Source organism: Coffea arabica, chromosome 3c (assembly GCF_036785885.1).
Source record: "Coffea arabica cultivar ET-39 chromosome 3c, Coffea Arabica ET-39 HiFi, whole genome shotgun sequence".
NCBI classification, from domain to species: domain Eukaryota; kingdom Viridiplantae; phylum Streptophyta; class Magnoliopsida; order Gentianales; family Rubiaceae; genus Coffea; species Coffea arabica.
The window spans coordinates 6,130,265-6,146,610 of record NC_092314.1 but is presented as its reverse complement, the minus strand read 5'-3'; the positions used below and the strand labels follow the sequence as shown (position 1 = coordinate 6,146,610).

At 34.9% G+C, this 16,346-nt stretch overlaps 1 protein-coding gene across 2 annotated transcripts; it reads left to right on the top strand.

The window, feature by feature from the left end:
* The first annotated feature begins 618 nt into the window (after positions 1 to 618).
* Positions 619 to 15,117, top strand: LOC140037600 (protein BLISTER-like). 2 transcript variants are annotated; one of them, XM_072082090.1, is made up of 14 exons: positions 619 to 743; positions 943 to 1,060; positions 2,092 to 2,788; positions 3,001 to 3,461; positions 4,098 to 4,217; positions 5,275 to 5,340; positions 6,636 to 6,746; positions 7,822 to 7,898; positions 8,858 to 8,925; positions 10,178 to 10,291; positions 12,111 to 12,292; positions 12,381 to 12,449; positions 13,499 to 13,654; positions 14,542 to 15,117. In XM_072082090.1, exons 2-14 carry the CDS (start codon positions 1,004 to 1,006, stop codon positions 14,620 to 14,622), a joined length of 2,259 nt encoding a protein of 752 aa, XP_071938191.1. In that variant the 5' UTR covers positions 619 to 743; positions 943 to 1,003; the 3' UTR covers positions 14,623 to 15,117. The 2 variants fall into 2 exon arrangements, with proteins under 2 accessions (XP_071938191.1, XP_071938189.1); XM_072082088.1 differs by having other exon boundaries at positions 642 to 1,060.
* Positions 15,118 to 16,346: the final 1,229 nt, after the last annotated feature.

Genomic DNA, 16,346 nt, shown 5'->3' with positions numbered 1-16,346 from the left:
TTGTGTTTGGATTGCATTTTCCGTCATTTTTCATGGAAAAATTACTGTAGCGATTTGATATATGTGAGGGAAAAAGGTGATAGGGAAATGTGATCACGGAAAACGACAATATTTTTCGACGGAAAGGAGCAATCCAAACAAGGCGTTAACTAATAGAGTTTATATTTAGAATGCAAAAACGAATGAGAGTTGAATAATAAATGTTTAAAATGAGTAAAGTCAATATTCTTCAATTTGAATTATTTATGTGACGCATGTAAATTCGTTTTTTAAGAAATAACATGCATACAATTCATACTATAATCATACCATAGTCAATTTATTATTATAGTACATAAGGGAAAAATAAGATAAAATCAAGACAAAATTTAAAAATTTTCATTTTTAAGAATACACATATGACAATTCAATTATTGCCTCCCATAGAATTTCCTCCTTATAATGCTCATGTCTAAAAAAATTTTGTTGAACAAAAAACAAAAAATGTTTTGGAATGAAACATTATGGACTAAAATGGAACTAGTATTGAACGTAAGGGACTAAAAGTGAAATTCCTGACCAGCCACCAGGGACGGGAAAAAAAAGCAAGCCGGAAAAAAAGAAGAAGAAATAAATGTACAAACATTACCGGAAAATTAAGAAATGGAGAGAGAACGGGAGATCTGCTCGAACAAATAAACCGAAAAAGGAAAAAGAAAAAGGAACTCTCTCTCTCCGATCAGATCGGATTCGAAAATTTCACGGTTGTTACCCTTTTGCCAGAATTCTGATTTCAAAATTTTGAAATCTTTGGGTGAAAACTCGACCGTTTTTCTGTTCAAAAGAACAATTTATTTTTCGGAATTTACTCGTACCTGAATGTATTTGTATATACACATTTGATTTGATCGTCGCGGTAATATTTGAAACTAGGGTTGCTCTCAAATTCAAGGTTTTTGATAGGGATATAGAAGGGGGAAGGTGGAAGTGGTAAGGGGAAGATTTTTGGAATTGAAGAATTTGAATGGCGTCGGCGCAGGTTATGAGAAAGCAAGACCATTTGGAAGCTGGAAAAAGAAAGGTGCCAAATTTGTTTAATTTCTTAGTTAAAATTTTTGGTTTTCCAATTGGGTTTGCTACTTGCTTGAAGTTACATTGTTTCTCTGGATATATTTTCTGGGATTATATTTGTTGGAAGGTGGATGATGGCTGATTCAATAATGGTAGTTTAAAGATTGTGGTAGCATTTTCAATTTGAATTTATTGATCTAGCTGCATACGTGCTTGTTTATCTTGTATTTTGGGAGATTATGGTTCTTTAGGTGTCTATATCATCTGTTGCAGCGTGTAACTGGTGCTCACAAATAGGAAGACTAAAGCCAATTAAACCTTGCATTGCGTATGTAGCCCATTAACTAAGATTTTTTTGTTCCAAATTTTAAAGTTTCGGAAAAAGTTCCATTCCTGCCGACACCATCCCACCTTTGCTTGGCTACTTCTTCCCTCCTCTTCTATGCTTCTAGATTTTAGCAAAAGTTGGAAAAAGAAATATACTAACATGGGTGCTCTAAAGAGTTTTTTTTGAATAATATCATACTAGTAACGAGAAAATTAGGCTGTTGAAAGAAGTATTTTTTGATACGGTCAAGATGGAGTTTTTTTGTTTTGAAGTCATAGCTTGTTTTGTTAGCTAAACAACCAGGTTTTCCACTTCATTTTGTCGGTCCTTGCTTGGTACTAGACCACAAGACAAGTCTTGGCACAGCTCCTTTATGTTGTGGGCATCAAGGGTGGTTGTGTGGAGTAACTTTCCTATCTAAGGGGAAGAGTTATAAAAAATAGAAACATATACTCAGGCAATAGTGGGTTTGTTGTTCAGTGGATTTGTTCTTGCTACTTGTTGTTCAGTGACCTGTGTGGTAAAGGTTAAGGAATATACTGGTTGGAATAGATATTTCCTATGCATTTCAAACTTTTTCAGATGTTGTCTAGCCCTTGTTAAATAGTTTATCATAGTAAATGACAAATTTAAAGGAATCTTGTTATATAGAAAAGTTGGATACAAACTGTGATGTTTTGATCACTCTGACTAGCTTATTTATTGCCTCACAGCTAGAGGAGTTCCGTAAAAAAAAAGCTGCTGAAAGGGCCAAAAAGACTACCTCTGTTACCCAAATTAACACCTCTGATGGGGGGTCCCATGAGAAGCAACTTTCGGATTCTGAACGTGTACGGCTTGTTGATTCTGATGTAGCTGGTACATCTGATGCAGTTGGAGCTGCTGTTTCAGAACCTTCTGGTGTAGTAATTAACAAAGATAGCAAAGAAACTGAGGCATCCCAGAAAAGTGGCTTTAGTTTTTCTCATTATGAAAGTGCAAACCTTCCTCCTTTAAATGAATTTGCAGTTAACACTTTCGGACCATTGCATTCTCGGTCATCAGACAAAGAATTTAGAGGTGATGACACTTCACAACTTAATGCGGATTATGACCCACAAAACAAAAAAGGAATTGATGGAGCCTTAGAAAGCACATCATCTGGAGTTGCAATAGATCAAACTTTTGCTCTTCTGCTGCCATCTGAGAACATTGACAGTACTTCAAGACCGTTTGGTTATGATGGGTTGTATGATACCTTGCCTAGTAACAGTGATAGTTACTTGAAAGATCTCTCAGTAACTAATTCTAAAAGGTCTCATTCTTTCACTGCAAATGGTTTTCCTGAGGATTCTGGAAATGTTTTTCTACCTGAAAACTCAGGTTATGGGAATCACGGATTTAGCAACCATATGTCCTCATCTTTTGGAGGTAATTCCATTGTTGTTTAATTGGTTTTGTGTCTATACATTCTTGTGATTTTATAACACATAATTGAAATCTCCATTGCTCTTGACTACCTAGAACTTTTCTTGTAAAATGGCTGCTTGTTTTCTCACATAGCTGTCTAAGGTTTTTTGTTTTTTCAATGGAAGTCTCCATGCAGTCCACAATGAGTAATAGTCACTACTTTTCTTTTGTAGTGGAGAAGATGGGCGCTTATGACTATAATAATTCCATGGTTTCTGATCTAGGAGAGAGCAAGTTTAATAGCAGCTCAGCTCAGTTGTCTGGTGCTAATAACTTATCTCCATGGACACTTGACTCTTACAATTCTAGTTTCAGCTCATCAAATTATAGGCAACAAACTCTATCCTCAGAAACTAATGTCAGGAGGTCTCGTCCATCTTTCCTTGATTCCATCAATATATCACGAGGTCCTTCTGCATCACCTCCTGTGTCTGGACCAAAGGTTGAGCTACTTGGTTCAAAAATACACCCAGAGGACACTTTAGGCTCGTATCCTGCACATATCTCAACACAATCTTCCGTTGCTTTGGGTAATGGGGCAGACATGTTCAAGCAAGTTATGGACAAAGGCTTGGATAATAGACAAGAGCTTTATCCACGGAAACAAGATGAAGATTTTGCTGCGCTAGAACAGGTTTTTGGTGTTTTTCCCCCTCTTTTTTGTATTGCTGAACATTACTTCACTATACATTCATTATGCGGGCACTCATTTTCATTCTATTTTGTCTTTTTGGGTTATGCTGCAGTAGCTTTTCTAAGTAATCATTTTCTAATTAAAACTGGGTAGATAAAGGGAGATCAAATTGTAAGGCTTAACCTTTGATCTATTTTAGAGTTTTTGTTTGAATCATCTAAAGGGCATTTTGGGTTAGGTTTTGGGCTTCCCCCTACCACCCCCAAAGAAAAAAATGGAGTCTATGTTTTCTTTTGTGACTGATACATGTATACCTTTGTTGTGGTCCGTTTTTTAGAGGTACATGCTAGTTGAAGAACAATTTTTGGAGATGGATAAATTGATATACTAGTTCATATACCAAAATTAGATGTAAGTGTACACAGGCAGTGAATTGCATAAGATGATTTATACTGCTGTGGCACATGTGCTAATTGTGATTTACCAATTGTTAAAAGATATCCATGATGAAAATAGCCATGGAAGTTGCATTGACATGTAACTGTAGTATGGATTAAAGTGGAATGGCCTCAGGCTTTTCTGGTAACACTCTAACATTATTTTCTTTTCTGTTTTCACTATCTTCTTGATTTTCAGCATATTGAAGATTTAACACAAGAGAAATTTTCTTTGCAACGTGCGCTTGATGCTTCACGAGCTTTGGCAGAGTCCTTGGCTGCTGAAAATTCGGCTCTTACAGATAACTATAATCAACAGGTTATTTCTTGTCAAACTTGTGGGTTTTGACTTTTGTGTCTATTTGTAGAAATTGTTCTTTCAAGTACATGCTACTTTTCTTTAAAAATAGTGTGTTTGCTTACATGACTATAAGTATGTTTCTTAGATTTCTTTGGTCAATGTCTCTTAGTCAACTATATGTTCTGATTAAGCTTGTACAGCCTGGATAAGAATAAGTTACTGACTGTTTTTCTTGCTTGCATTTTATTCATGGTTTACTTATGATGCTTGTACGGACTCTTTCATGTGTATGCTTTACTTATCTTTAAAGGAGGTATTGTGCCTCTGTTACTTTACATCTCTTTGCATATTGTATCCTCAAAATTTTTACTTGGAAGATCTCTAGAAAAATTTGATTGTTATTAGTCTCTCTTTATTATCAGTAAGGTCTTGGAGTCTTTGTTACAATGCCTGCACAGGAGGCAGCCCAGCATAGCTTCTAATTTGGCTGTTAATTTAGCCTTCTGGAGAATTGATAGTGAGAATGACAGGAAAAACAGAAAAAATCTCCTTTGGCTCTTGAAGGGACAAAGGTGGTTCAGTCTTTGTTGTTATTAGATACTGGATTGGTGTTGTGTTAGGGGGTATAGTTTTGGTTGTGCTACTATTTTGGTGGTGTCCACCGCAATACTTAGAATAATTTTTCTGGCTGATGATGTGGTTCAATGTCTATGTATAGCAGCCTTATAGTTTTGATATAAGGTAGATCATTTTGGGGTGTTTTTTGTCCTCATTTTTATCTTCAAGTTGGTTGGATGCTGACAAATGCAACTGTTATACATCATAAGGAATGTTAAGTGCAGTTGTGATTGACTATTTTCTAGTGTATTGATGTTGGGAGTATCTGTAAATGGACTTTGTAAAATTCCATTCACGGTGCTGTGGGTTTTCTTTGTTTGTATTTTTTTTTTAAATTTCAATTTATATGTTATTAACTTTTATTATTCCCACTGGCCATTTTCATTTTATTGTATCCATTTTGAACTTTTGCTGTCACCTGTGCTTTTGGCTTATAAGACTTGTTCTTTCTGTCCAGGGAAGTGCTGTGAACCAACTAAAATCTGACATGGAGAAGTTACAAGAGGAAATTAGAGCGAATCTGGTTAGCATTTATAGTTTAATGGCCTTGCCTCTACTGAGTTATTCTATGCTACTGAATACTAGGGTTTCTTTTTCAATTATATCAGAAATTACTCTGCTTCATAAACAGCATCATGACCATACAGCTTCAGAGTCTCACACTTTCTGGGGCCATTTGCATTGCATCTTTTATTGTTAGATTTTGTAACAATATGAGGATAAACCGATGGAGTTATTGATCAGCTGCTCACATGCTGTTGTCCAAAAACTTGACCATAAACATGGTTACCGTGATGTAAAATTCAACTAAGATTTTCTTACAAGCAATTTTGATGCTAGATTTATACTTTTATTGCATTTTCCCCTACAATTGGTGTGGCTGAATGTTAAAAGATGGGACTAAGCTTTAATGAAGTTGGGTTTTGGCTAGTTCATGACCAGTTCTTGCAGTATTTGATTCTTTCATTTTTGAGAGTGTATATTTCTCTAAATTTTTAAGCTTAATTCAATGTTTGGGTAGATATTCAGCTTTTGAACAATATTAAGGAAATTTAGCAATGTGCAAAAGTAAATTGGAATAAAGTTCTCCTCATAATCTTTTGGCATCATTTAAGTCATCAAGAATAACCGTGTCTTCCTTTGGACATAAAGGTCGGCATGGAAATGTTAGCAAGTAATCTGTTCAGTGGTGGGTTTCTCTGAAAGTTCTTGAGATGTAATTATCAGCTTAGGTAGATTCTGGCAATTAACAGGAGCAGAGTGACAATGAAGCTGATACTAAAGGTGTTTTTTTCATCAATGTGGTTTGGTATTTACTCCATGCTCATTATATGCATAAAATTAACTTCTCTGATATGGCTATTTTTTGATTGCTGACACAACCCTAGGGCATTTGATGCAGATTTTGTTATTAATTAGACACAACCTCAATTCGAGGGCTTACATGATTTGCTTTACTCGGATGTCTGATATGTGTGGCAATAACTCAAACCTTGAGCCAAGGTCAACATTACCAGCCACCTTCACTGAAACTTGTGTAACCTCTAGGGGAATAACATCTATTGACATAGTTGACTGGCCATAATTCCATGCATCAGCAGTTTATGAATGGAACTGCTCTTTTTTGATTTAGGGTCCAAAACAGGTTTGATAACTAGGTTTGAATAATTTTTGTTTACCATTTTTTTTGCTTTCAACCTAGGGATTCGAACCATCTGTTCTGTCATCATTGTATGATGGATAATATGATATCAACTTGTTGTACATTCTTTCTTCAGGTGTATAATTTTTATATCTGAAAATAATTTCTCTTTGTAGGTGGAGCTGGAAGCTGTGAGAATAGAATATGCGAACGCGCAATTGGAATGTAATGCAGCAGATGAGCGTGCCAGGTTATTGGCATCTGAAGTTATAGGGTTGGAAGAGAAGGTAATTTTTTATTTATCTTATGGCAATAATTTGCCAGGTTACATATATGCTTAGGTCCTTTTGATGATAGGAAAGCGCGGCAGTGGTAAAATATAGACTAGGTACTCAGTATAAAGTAATCTCTCTACCAGTGTAATAATTTGAACAGGTGATTGCTGCACAGGGCTAATTTTACTTTTTCATTGGCTGTTTGATTTTATTATATACAAATACATGTGTGCTGTTATCTTGATACTCAATATTTTGATATAAAAAAAGGAAATTAGGTGTCTCTTATGATCTGTGTAATGGGTGTTGTAGTTTTGAAGAGGATGTAACAAAAGGTGAATCACTTTTGATTAGACGCTTTTATCCATTTCCCTAATTTTTGAACTTCTTTTTCAGTCTTTGGAATGCTGTCTTCAATAGATGCTGAGAATGATTAATAGGACTCAAATTTGTCGTCGTCGTTTTTTTTTTTTTTATTTAAATCAAGTTAGAAGATATCATGCTCATGGCTCTGGGAAATTTTAATGGTCATTTAAGGCAATCTTTGTAAATTACTTCTGCAGTAGACTGACATTATTGGAGGTATTATGCAAATAAATACACACCTGATTATCTGATAAAGATTTCTGATGTGGTAACCTCTAATTCTACCCTAATTTGAGAGAATTATGCTAGCATTATATCTCAAGTCGGAAGAGAGTATTTGACTTCAGGTTTGGTGTTGGAATTGCACCTCTTCTTACCAGTGACTTCTTTGTTTTAGATGGACCTTTGGATATTTACTCAAATATGTAGATTCACTTTCCTTGTAAATGGATGATAAATGCGAGTGAAGTGTCTGTTTCTTTCAGAAGTCTGGAAAAAGAAAAAATTCTGTACTTTTTGGAGAATATCCTGATAGTGTCCTTGTTTTATCTTGTTGAGAATAGCCTGCAGTGCGAAGATGATTTTTATTTTGTCTAGAGTGCTGTCTAACATCAAGGGTTTTGAATTTGTTACTCTGTATATGTTTGTATGGCCTGGTGAACAACTTCTTGTGATATTGTGAACCTTTTGGTGATATAAATTTGCTTATTCATTTGTCTAGGCTCTTCGATTGAGGTCTAATGAGCTAAAACTGGAGAGACAGCTGGAGGAGTCACAAGCTGAAATTTCTTCTTTCAAGTATGAATTTCACATTTGGGTGTTGATAACTTCTTTCTCTCACATTTTGGGTGTCTTTTTTTTTGTTGGGGGGGGGGGGTTATATTACCTGGTTCTGATCCGCAAATGTATAAACGATTTATTGACAAATTTAATGTTAAAATATTTGCTATATCTTCTGAAAAAAAGATGATAGTTACTTTATGATAGTTTTCTTTCAGAATAACACAAGGGGTTTGACTGGGTTAGTTTTTGGCCAACAATGAGGAGAATGTTCAATATTGTTTTCCCATGCTCCTGATATTTCTCACCTGTATCTGAAACTTCAGTTGAAAAATTTTCTTATCAGAGGTTTGAATAAACTTGCAAGTTCAAATTGATTTTTGCCTAAAATGTTATATATGTCACTGGATGAAGCATGTAATTGGTCGTATTATATAGTTTTATTTTCTATATCTAATGTGGAAGAGCTGCTAATTCCTTGTGTAAAGGTGAAGAAAAGCATACGTAGTGGGTAAAGGTTTTTGTGGAGTTGTAATGAGATAAAAGACTTGCATATCTAGGATCTATTGATGTTTTATGATTTTGGTAGGTAGGATTAGTTTGGATAAAGTATAAAATTTTTGTGTTTTTCAGCCTCTTATGGATTCTGGCGCTTTTTAATTTCCCATATTGGCTCTGGGTGTTGCAATTTACCATCTGCTTGACTCTTAGAGATTTATGCAAAGGTCATAACAGCATAGATTTGTGATTTTTAAGGCTGCTGCCTTTTTTTCTTATTTTTTAAAATTTCTTTATGTCTGGTAGTTTATGTGTAAAATGTCTTTCTTCCACATAATTGGGCCTGGCATTTATGTTACATGGGCTGCTTGGTCAATGTGAATTGACGCCTTTAACTTACATGAATTGATCTTTCTTGGCATTTTTTCTGCATTAATATCAGTTATTTTTTAAAAAAGTTTCCTTATTGGATTATGCAGGAAGAAAATGTCGAGCCTTGAGAAGGACCGTCAGGATCTGCAATCAACGATTGCTGCATTACAAGAAGGTAAGGCATAACCTTCTATGGTATATGTCCTGATCATTGCATCCACATTAATTTTTCCTTCTCGTGAAATTACTCTGTAGTGCCTTGTAAAACTTGCAGAATTTCACAAATAAATGGTGTAGATGCCTATGAGTTCTGCTGGACAACACCTAGAATTGCTGCAAACAAGATGATTTATTAAAAATTTTCTTCTACTTACAGAGCTTGTTAAATATCACTCTGTTTTTATGTGACTAGCTAGACATAAAACTTTCTAGTAGTGGTTGCTCTTCTGCCCGAGCATTGTCTGAAGAAAAAGTCCAAGAATCTTTTTAAAGGTAATACTGGGAAAGATGTTGAACCTGGCATGTTCTGGACTTTTATTTGTGTAGTTGTGAAACAGTTTTCTGATTTAATAATTTGAAGGCTAGGTGGTTGTGTAGCACATGAATCAATTTATGACTTTGTAAATTACTTGTAGCACATGATTTGCTCATTCAACACTAAGTTTAATTTTTGTAAGCTGAGATTTGCTTGAGTTTGTTTGGTCCGCCATTCCTACTTTTTTGGACAGTTATATTACACACACTTTCTTTTCTCGGTTATGACAAAATCTATATAGACGGGTCTTTTGCAGGAACACCTTAGTAAATTGAATTCACCAGTTCATAAATTTGCATTTGCCTGGCAATATTTTGTCCATGTTTTTCTTCTTTCTATGTGCCAATTTTTTTGTGTCATTTGTTGGTTGGGCAAGATTATAGCATTGAGATTGCTTTCAATGACTAGGCAATGATCAGCATCTCATAAACCATGCAGTGAAAAGAAATTTTACTTTGATGGAAATTCTTGCTAGGATTGCTTGAACTCATAGTAGTTCTGTTTGTATGAAGGTTAAATGATCATATACTCTGCAGAATGTGCTGTATGTGATACTGTAAAGAATTTACGGTATATCTGGTTGAACTCTGATATATTTGATGCATAACAAATTGATGTGGTGGCCCATAACATTCAAGAGCATGGTATTGTAAATTCCATATGCTTCACTAAATATTCTGATCTTGTATCTTTGCCAAGTCAAGTTGATCAGTGGAGATTGCTGTTGGTTGCTGGATTTTTTGATGTATCCAGAGTCATTCTAAGTTATTTCCATGAAATTTGTCACTTATGTTTGTGAAGTATAACCTTCAAACTCGTATGTCTATTTGACTTACTCCACATGACATATTTTAGACATCGTTTTTACTGTATTTAAATTTTTCTTGGACAGAAAAGAAACTGTTGCAGTCCAAGCTACGAAAAGCATCTGGAAGTGGTAAGGCTGTTGAGGTTAGCAAGAGTCCAACTAGTAAGAAAGATGTTTCAACCTCGACGGAAGATCTTCGTATGTTATTCTGATGCATTTCTTATCTATGAAAATATGGATGTATATCTTTTCTTGTTTGAGTTGTATCGATGGCTTTATTGATCCTTTTGCTGTTTGTGGCTGTTGGCGTAACGCAAAACCCATTAACTGAAATCCTTGTGCAATATGTCATATATTTTATTTCAATTTGCCATTGGTGTTGAAACCATTTTCAGGTACCCTGTTGTTCAATTACAAGAAGGTATTGGAAGCTATGATACTTTGATATCTTTCTGTCTGTAGCACTTTATGATGTATGTTTATCTTTCCTTTACAATTAATTTGTCGATCTCCGTCAAAGGCATAATTAAAATGGATCTAGAGCCTAACCAATTCAAAAAACCAATTTGTCAAACCAAGGTGTGTACATCACAGACACTTCAATAATTGACATCTGTTCATTTTACTCATCTGGCTGTGCATCAGGCTAAAGAAAAAGATATGCTTTTTTTTTTTGTCTGCACGTGGGTTTTTCTCCTGCTTTATGCATTGAATAATTTCTCGACACTGTCAATTTGGTGGACCATGTATAGGTTGTGCTGGCACTCCTATCAAAACTGTTTCCAAGCCTCCAATGAGCTTTCTTTGTATTTTCAAGCATGCCATCCTATTGGATCAACCAGCTTACATATTAAAGAATTTAAATATTACAAATTGTTATCTGTTTGTTCTCATTCGGAAAGCTGAATGAGGTAAGTGCAAGTCTCAGCACCATTTGGACAATCATGATCTTGGAGGTTTTAGTTTTAATCAAATAGATTCGCCATGTGTAATGGCAGGTAGACTTAGATCTGCTTAGTTTCATGCAACAACATAATAGCAGGGCAGGATTTTTATATTTCTGAAAATTTACCATCCAACCTTCTTAACATTATTTCCCTGGTCTATATCTTAGACATCATTGACTGGGTTTTTTTACCCAACCCTGCTCTACCATGCACCTTATTTTGATCTATAGAACAGCTTATACACATAAATTTCCCTGCGTAAATATTTTTTTCGTTGTCCTATTTGATCTACATATTGTCTAGAACTTATAGAAAAGCCCAATCCGTAACAGCAAGTATGAGGAATTTTCTGATCAACAGTTAAATGTTAATTGAAATGGTATAAGGCATTGTTTGTGGTATACATCTCTTCATTTTTTTTTTTTAAGTTTTGAAGAAGGTTATTGGGGAGGGGGGGGGGAGGAGAAGAAGGGGTTCTTATACTCACTGAAAGCTGCAGTGGGTTCTGAATTTCTCTCCTTCACACCAAAAGGTCCAAAGAGACCAGGGTGGATCCTGTTGTGTTTTAATTAGCTCAGATTGAAATTGTCGTCCAATTCTTCAACTTTCATGTCTCTCCCCTTTGCACTTGAACATTTAGTATACTAATACTCCAAGTCTGATTCCTTTCCTTTGCCTACTTCAATGTGGAGTAAATCCATCACAGGCTTCTAATTTATAAAAAGGTGGGGAGATTTGGGCTGTGTAGGAATTCTCTTTTCTACCTAGAATGGGTTTATGCATTGGCTTTTTATTTTCAATGCTGTTCACTGTGGTTTTTACTTCCAATGATTGATTGTTTAAACAGGGGTAGTCACCATTTTAAGAACTATGAAACTTTGTTGCTAGTATGTTCCTATGACTGGATCTTACTAGGACTATTTTTTTTCTATTGGTGGCTTTATAACTTATCCGAAGAGGATGCTCTGTTTACTTGTACTTCTTGAATAACTATTTCTGACTCCTTTTCCTTTTGTTTGTCTAGACTTTCTTTTCATGTTATTAATTCCAAAAATATATTATCTCTTCAGGTGAAAACGACGACGTAGATACCAGCACCAGCACTTCTAATATGGAAGGCAATCATGGAAATGATTCTTCCAGTCTTCCACTTCTGCATGATAACAGGGATTTCAACCTTCAAGATTTATCTTTGGCTATTCCTCCTGACCAGACAAGAATGATTGAGAACATTAACACATTAATTTCAGAGGTTGACTTCTGTAGTTTGTCTCCTTTTATTGTATAGATGCTTTTTCAGTTTTGCTTTTCAATCTTATGTGGCACTTCTGTAACGGCAGTTAACCTTGGAAAAAGAAGAGTTGGCACAAGCCTTGTTTGTTGAATCGTCTCAAAGCTCTAAGCTTAAGGTATTACTCTCCAACCAGATTATAATGGTTATATTGTCAAAAAGCTTCGTCAAACATGCTTTGAAGCAAATAGTTGTAGTGTTATAATCGGACCATATATCGGTTGGTGGAGTGGGGTGGAAGTATTGAAAAGAAGGTTACAGAACATTAAATTTGATTATTCGTGGTATCAGTGAAGTTTGAAATAATAGGTAAAGCTAAGTACCTGACTTTCTATACTGTAACAGAGGTCATATCAATCTTATTCCTAAGCTGACTTAGACCATATATCTCATGATGACATGTTTTTCAAACTCTCGCTTGGACAATTATGGAAGTTGGCTTAGAAGGCTATGGATCTCTTCTTTATCTCTGTCATCACGTAGTTCACTCAAAATCTCCTCTTCTTGATGTACATGTATAAATACATGCACGTAAATAAAACTCATTTGAAGAGGTAAGGTGTTGTTCTGAAACTTACTTTTCTTACCTCCTGTCGAGAAACGGTGTTATGTCTAGTGGAGTTTGAAAATAAAAAAAAAAATGACAGAAGGAGGCTGCCAATGATTCAACTTTGCTGAAAAATCATTTTGATGGTTGAGGCGCTTTGGATGCCTAGTCTAGATGAGTTGCCCCTTAAAAAAAACCGAGTGTTTAACAAGTGTACTAGGCATCTTAGAGCTCTGCAAAGCCTTAGCTGCAATTAATTTCATTGGCAACTTCATTTTGTCACCAGGAATAGGGAAAAAAGGTTCTGCATAATGCCCTTAAAAGAATTAGTTTAAGTTGGCCCAAACGGTAGTTGATGGAATTAACTAGCTAAAGGAATGTCTTTTTTAACTAAATGTTATAAATTTTTTTTGTCTATGGTGATAGGTGGATGCTTCCATCTATTGCTTGTTTTCTAACTCGTGTAACTAATACAAAACATTCCTAAAAGTTTTTAAAATAGAAAGTTGCGACAATTGCTTTGGGGCATTTGAGGTTACAAGTATAGTTTGTTTTCCTTCTTGGTGCTGCATTTGAAGATTCCTCTGTAAAATTTGATTGTTGGACTTGTCTCACTGAAGGACTTGAATAAGGAGTTAACTCGAAAACTTGAAGTTCAAACTCAGAGATTAGAGCTTTTGACTGCCCAGAGTATGGTGAATGACGTTACCCCAGCAAGACAACCTGATACTCGTACAGTGAACGATAATACTCCATATGCAGATGAAGGAGATGAGGTACTTAAATCTATTTCCTTCATTCAGCTTCCTTAGACATTTCAGTTACTCCAGCTCTATGATTTTATTTTTAGAAGTCTTCTGATTATAATACCTTTATGGTGGAAGGATTGATTTGAGTCTTATTTACTCATCCTACTGATATTGTGGTAGCGATACTTATTTAATTCAAATTCTACTCAAATTGTCAGGGTTGGGCTTAACCTTTGGTAATTAATTAGTTTTGGACATTTCATTTAGACTGCGAGATATAAGCTTGTAGGTTGGGCATTCTCAGTTGTGATTTGCTAATTAGAGGGAAAGGATGATCCTTAACAGAAGTATTTCTATGAACACCTTTTCCAAAATGGGATCATGTGATTAAAATCTACTCGTGTTTTAAATGTTGTCTTCTGCTCTATGATCTCTTCTCCTTGAATTATGCTCTGTTCTCTCTGGTTTTTTATCTCATTTTTGGTTTATGTTTTGGTGCCTACTGAAATTTCAAATAAGAATTTTGTCTGATCTGGTATGAGGGGTAAGGGTAGACAAAGCATCAGTAGACTAAGAAGCCTATTTAAATAGATAGCCACTATGGAAACCTTTCAGATAGATGAGTCATAAGCTCTATATGTGTTAAGGCAATGAAATTTGTTACTTATAATTACAAGTAAATGGACTGCTATTTACGTTGAGGAGCTGCTGATTTAGTTTTGCTTTACTCACATGATAAAATTTGAAGCAAGTCCTTGATCCTCGAATATTTTCCTTCCATAATATCAGCCAAATTAGTCCATCTTGATAGCTACTAGAATTTCTTTTTTGTGGTCAATTTTTTTTTTTTTTTTTGCGCTGATTCATTTGATGGATTCTTTGAATTAATCTGCTGATTCCTTTGTCTGGAATAGGTGGTGGAAAGGGTATTGGGATGGATTATGAAGCTCTTTCCTGGAGGGCCATCAAGGCGGCGAAGTAGCAAGCTACTTTGATTTTCCAGTGGACACTTTCTTAGTTGGGGCTTCTAGCAGATGTGTTTTGGTTCGAACACAATCAAATTTTTGTACAAGATGGCGGTTGCAGTTGTATATTGTGAGTGACCGATATAGTCCATTCTTTTGTCTCAGAAAGACAATGGTGTTGTTGGTAATATTGGGAAATGCTATTGTCACTTCTTGAAAGAGTTGGCATTAAAGATAGACCCTCATTTTAAATCTACAGATGGGTCTATGAAATGCTATTGGGTGCATCGATTGTAAACCACAAGGTAAACATTTGAAACAGGTGTTAGAAAGATAGATGTTAGTGCAGTGAACGTGAGATTGTATCATAATTTTGTTACAGTTGAAAAAGAAAGGCAAATGTACTTGGTTCTTTTGGAGAAAGTAACTTGTATTCTTTATTCTTCCAGTTACAGTTTTATTTGTAGTTTGTTACACTTACTGAAAGATTAAATCTCAATATATGAAAGAAAGAACATTTGAGAATTTCAGATCTCCTTAGAGATCTTAGATTGTACATGGACTCGTTATCAGGTTTTCTCTCTGCTTTCCCTCCTTTTGTTGAACTTGAAGCTGGACACATCTATTCTGAGAATACAGGGCAGACGTCTTCCTGCCCCAACCCCCAGCCCCTTGAGCAGATTTTCTTTATGTTACGTACTTGCTAAGGGGCAACTTTTCTTCAGTAGATTCATGTAAACTTTTCCCCCCATCTTTTACCGTTGCCTTTGTCTACCTTTTGAAGGGGTGATCCCATCTTTGAGAAATATCTTTCACATTTTAATGCAAGTGTTTCTACTTTCTAGTAATCTGTCCAACCTTAGTAGTCAGTTCATCACTGCAAAGCAAATAGTAAAATGATGTGGGCAATTACTGAAACATGAATTTCCCATTGCCCTATGACACTTAGTCTAATTTTATCTAAACCATCATTATTAGGTCGCCAATTACATTTTAGCCTCCAAACAGAATTATTTACAAGTTTTAAGTTATAGTTATTAAACCTAGTCCGGAGCTTAACTCATAGAGGTCATCGGATCATTGGTTTAATCGGGGGTTGCACAATAGTCTTATTATATAATATAATAATACATTTTAAATTATAAAAATTTAAATTAGTGGTTCAATGGACGATTTTTTTTAATTCATCGATTGAACCGTCGAATCGTTGATTGGTCAACAAATTTGTTGTATAATCGGTTTAATTAGTAATCCAATCCGATTCTATGGTCGGTTCACCTAGTTGATCAGTTCGGCCATTTGATCGAACTGTGTTTTATAACTATGGACTTTCTACCAAAGAATAAATCATGAAAAATGAAAGATTCACATTTCTTCTTCTACATAAAAACCAAAAAAAAAAAAGAAAGAGAAAATATTGAAGATTACTCATAAGATGGATACATGAAATGCCCGCAAATATAGTATTTTTATTTATATGGTTCAATCTTAATACATTAGTACCCTTAGAATAATGTAGACAGTTTAACTTAAGGCATGTTATACATATATATTAATTACATATTAATATTTTCTGAATATATTTTATTCATCTCTTACAATCACAAAACTCTAACATTACAAAGAAGCTTTAAATTTTTATGGAATATCAATAATTATTACCTTAAAAATAAAAATAAAATAAAATAAAATAAATGAATGTAGTTTTTTTTTTTTGTCCTTTTTCTGAGACTAAAAGTATGTATACTGAAATT

What these genes read in the sequence shown, in the direction of transcription:
- LOC140037600 (XM_072082090.1), top strand. Translation starts at nt 1,004, where the DNA reads ATGGCGTCGGCGCAGGTTATGAGAAAGCAAGACCATTTGGAAGCTGGA. An exon ending in TTATAGGGTTGGAAGAGAAG is followed by an intron (nt 6,747 to 7,821) that starts GTAATTTTTTAT and finishes TCATTTGTCTAG; the next exon opens with GCTCTTCGATTGAGGTCTAA. An exon ending in GCTGAAATTTCTTCTTTCAA is followed by an intron (nt 7,899 to 8,857) that starts GTATGAATTTCA and finishes TGGATTATGCAG; the next exon opens with GAAGAAAATGTCGAGCCTTG.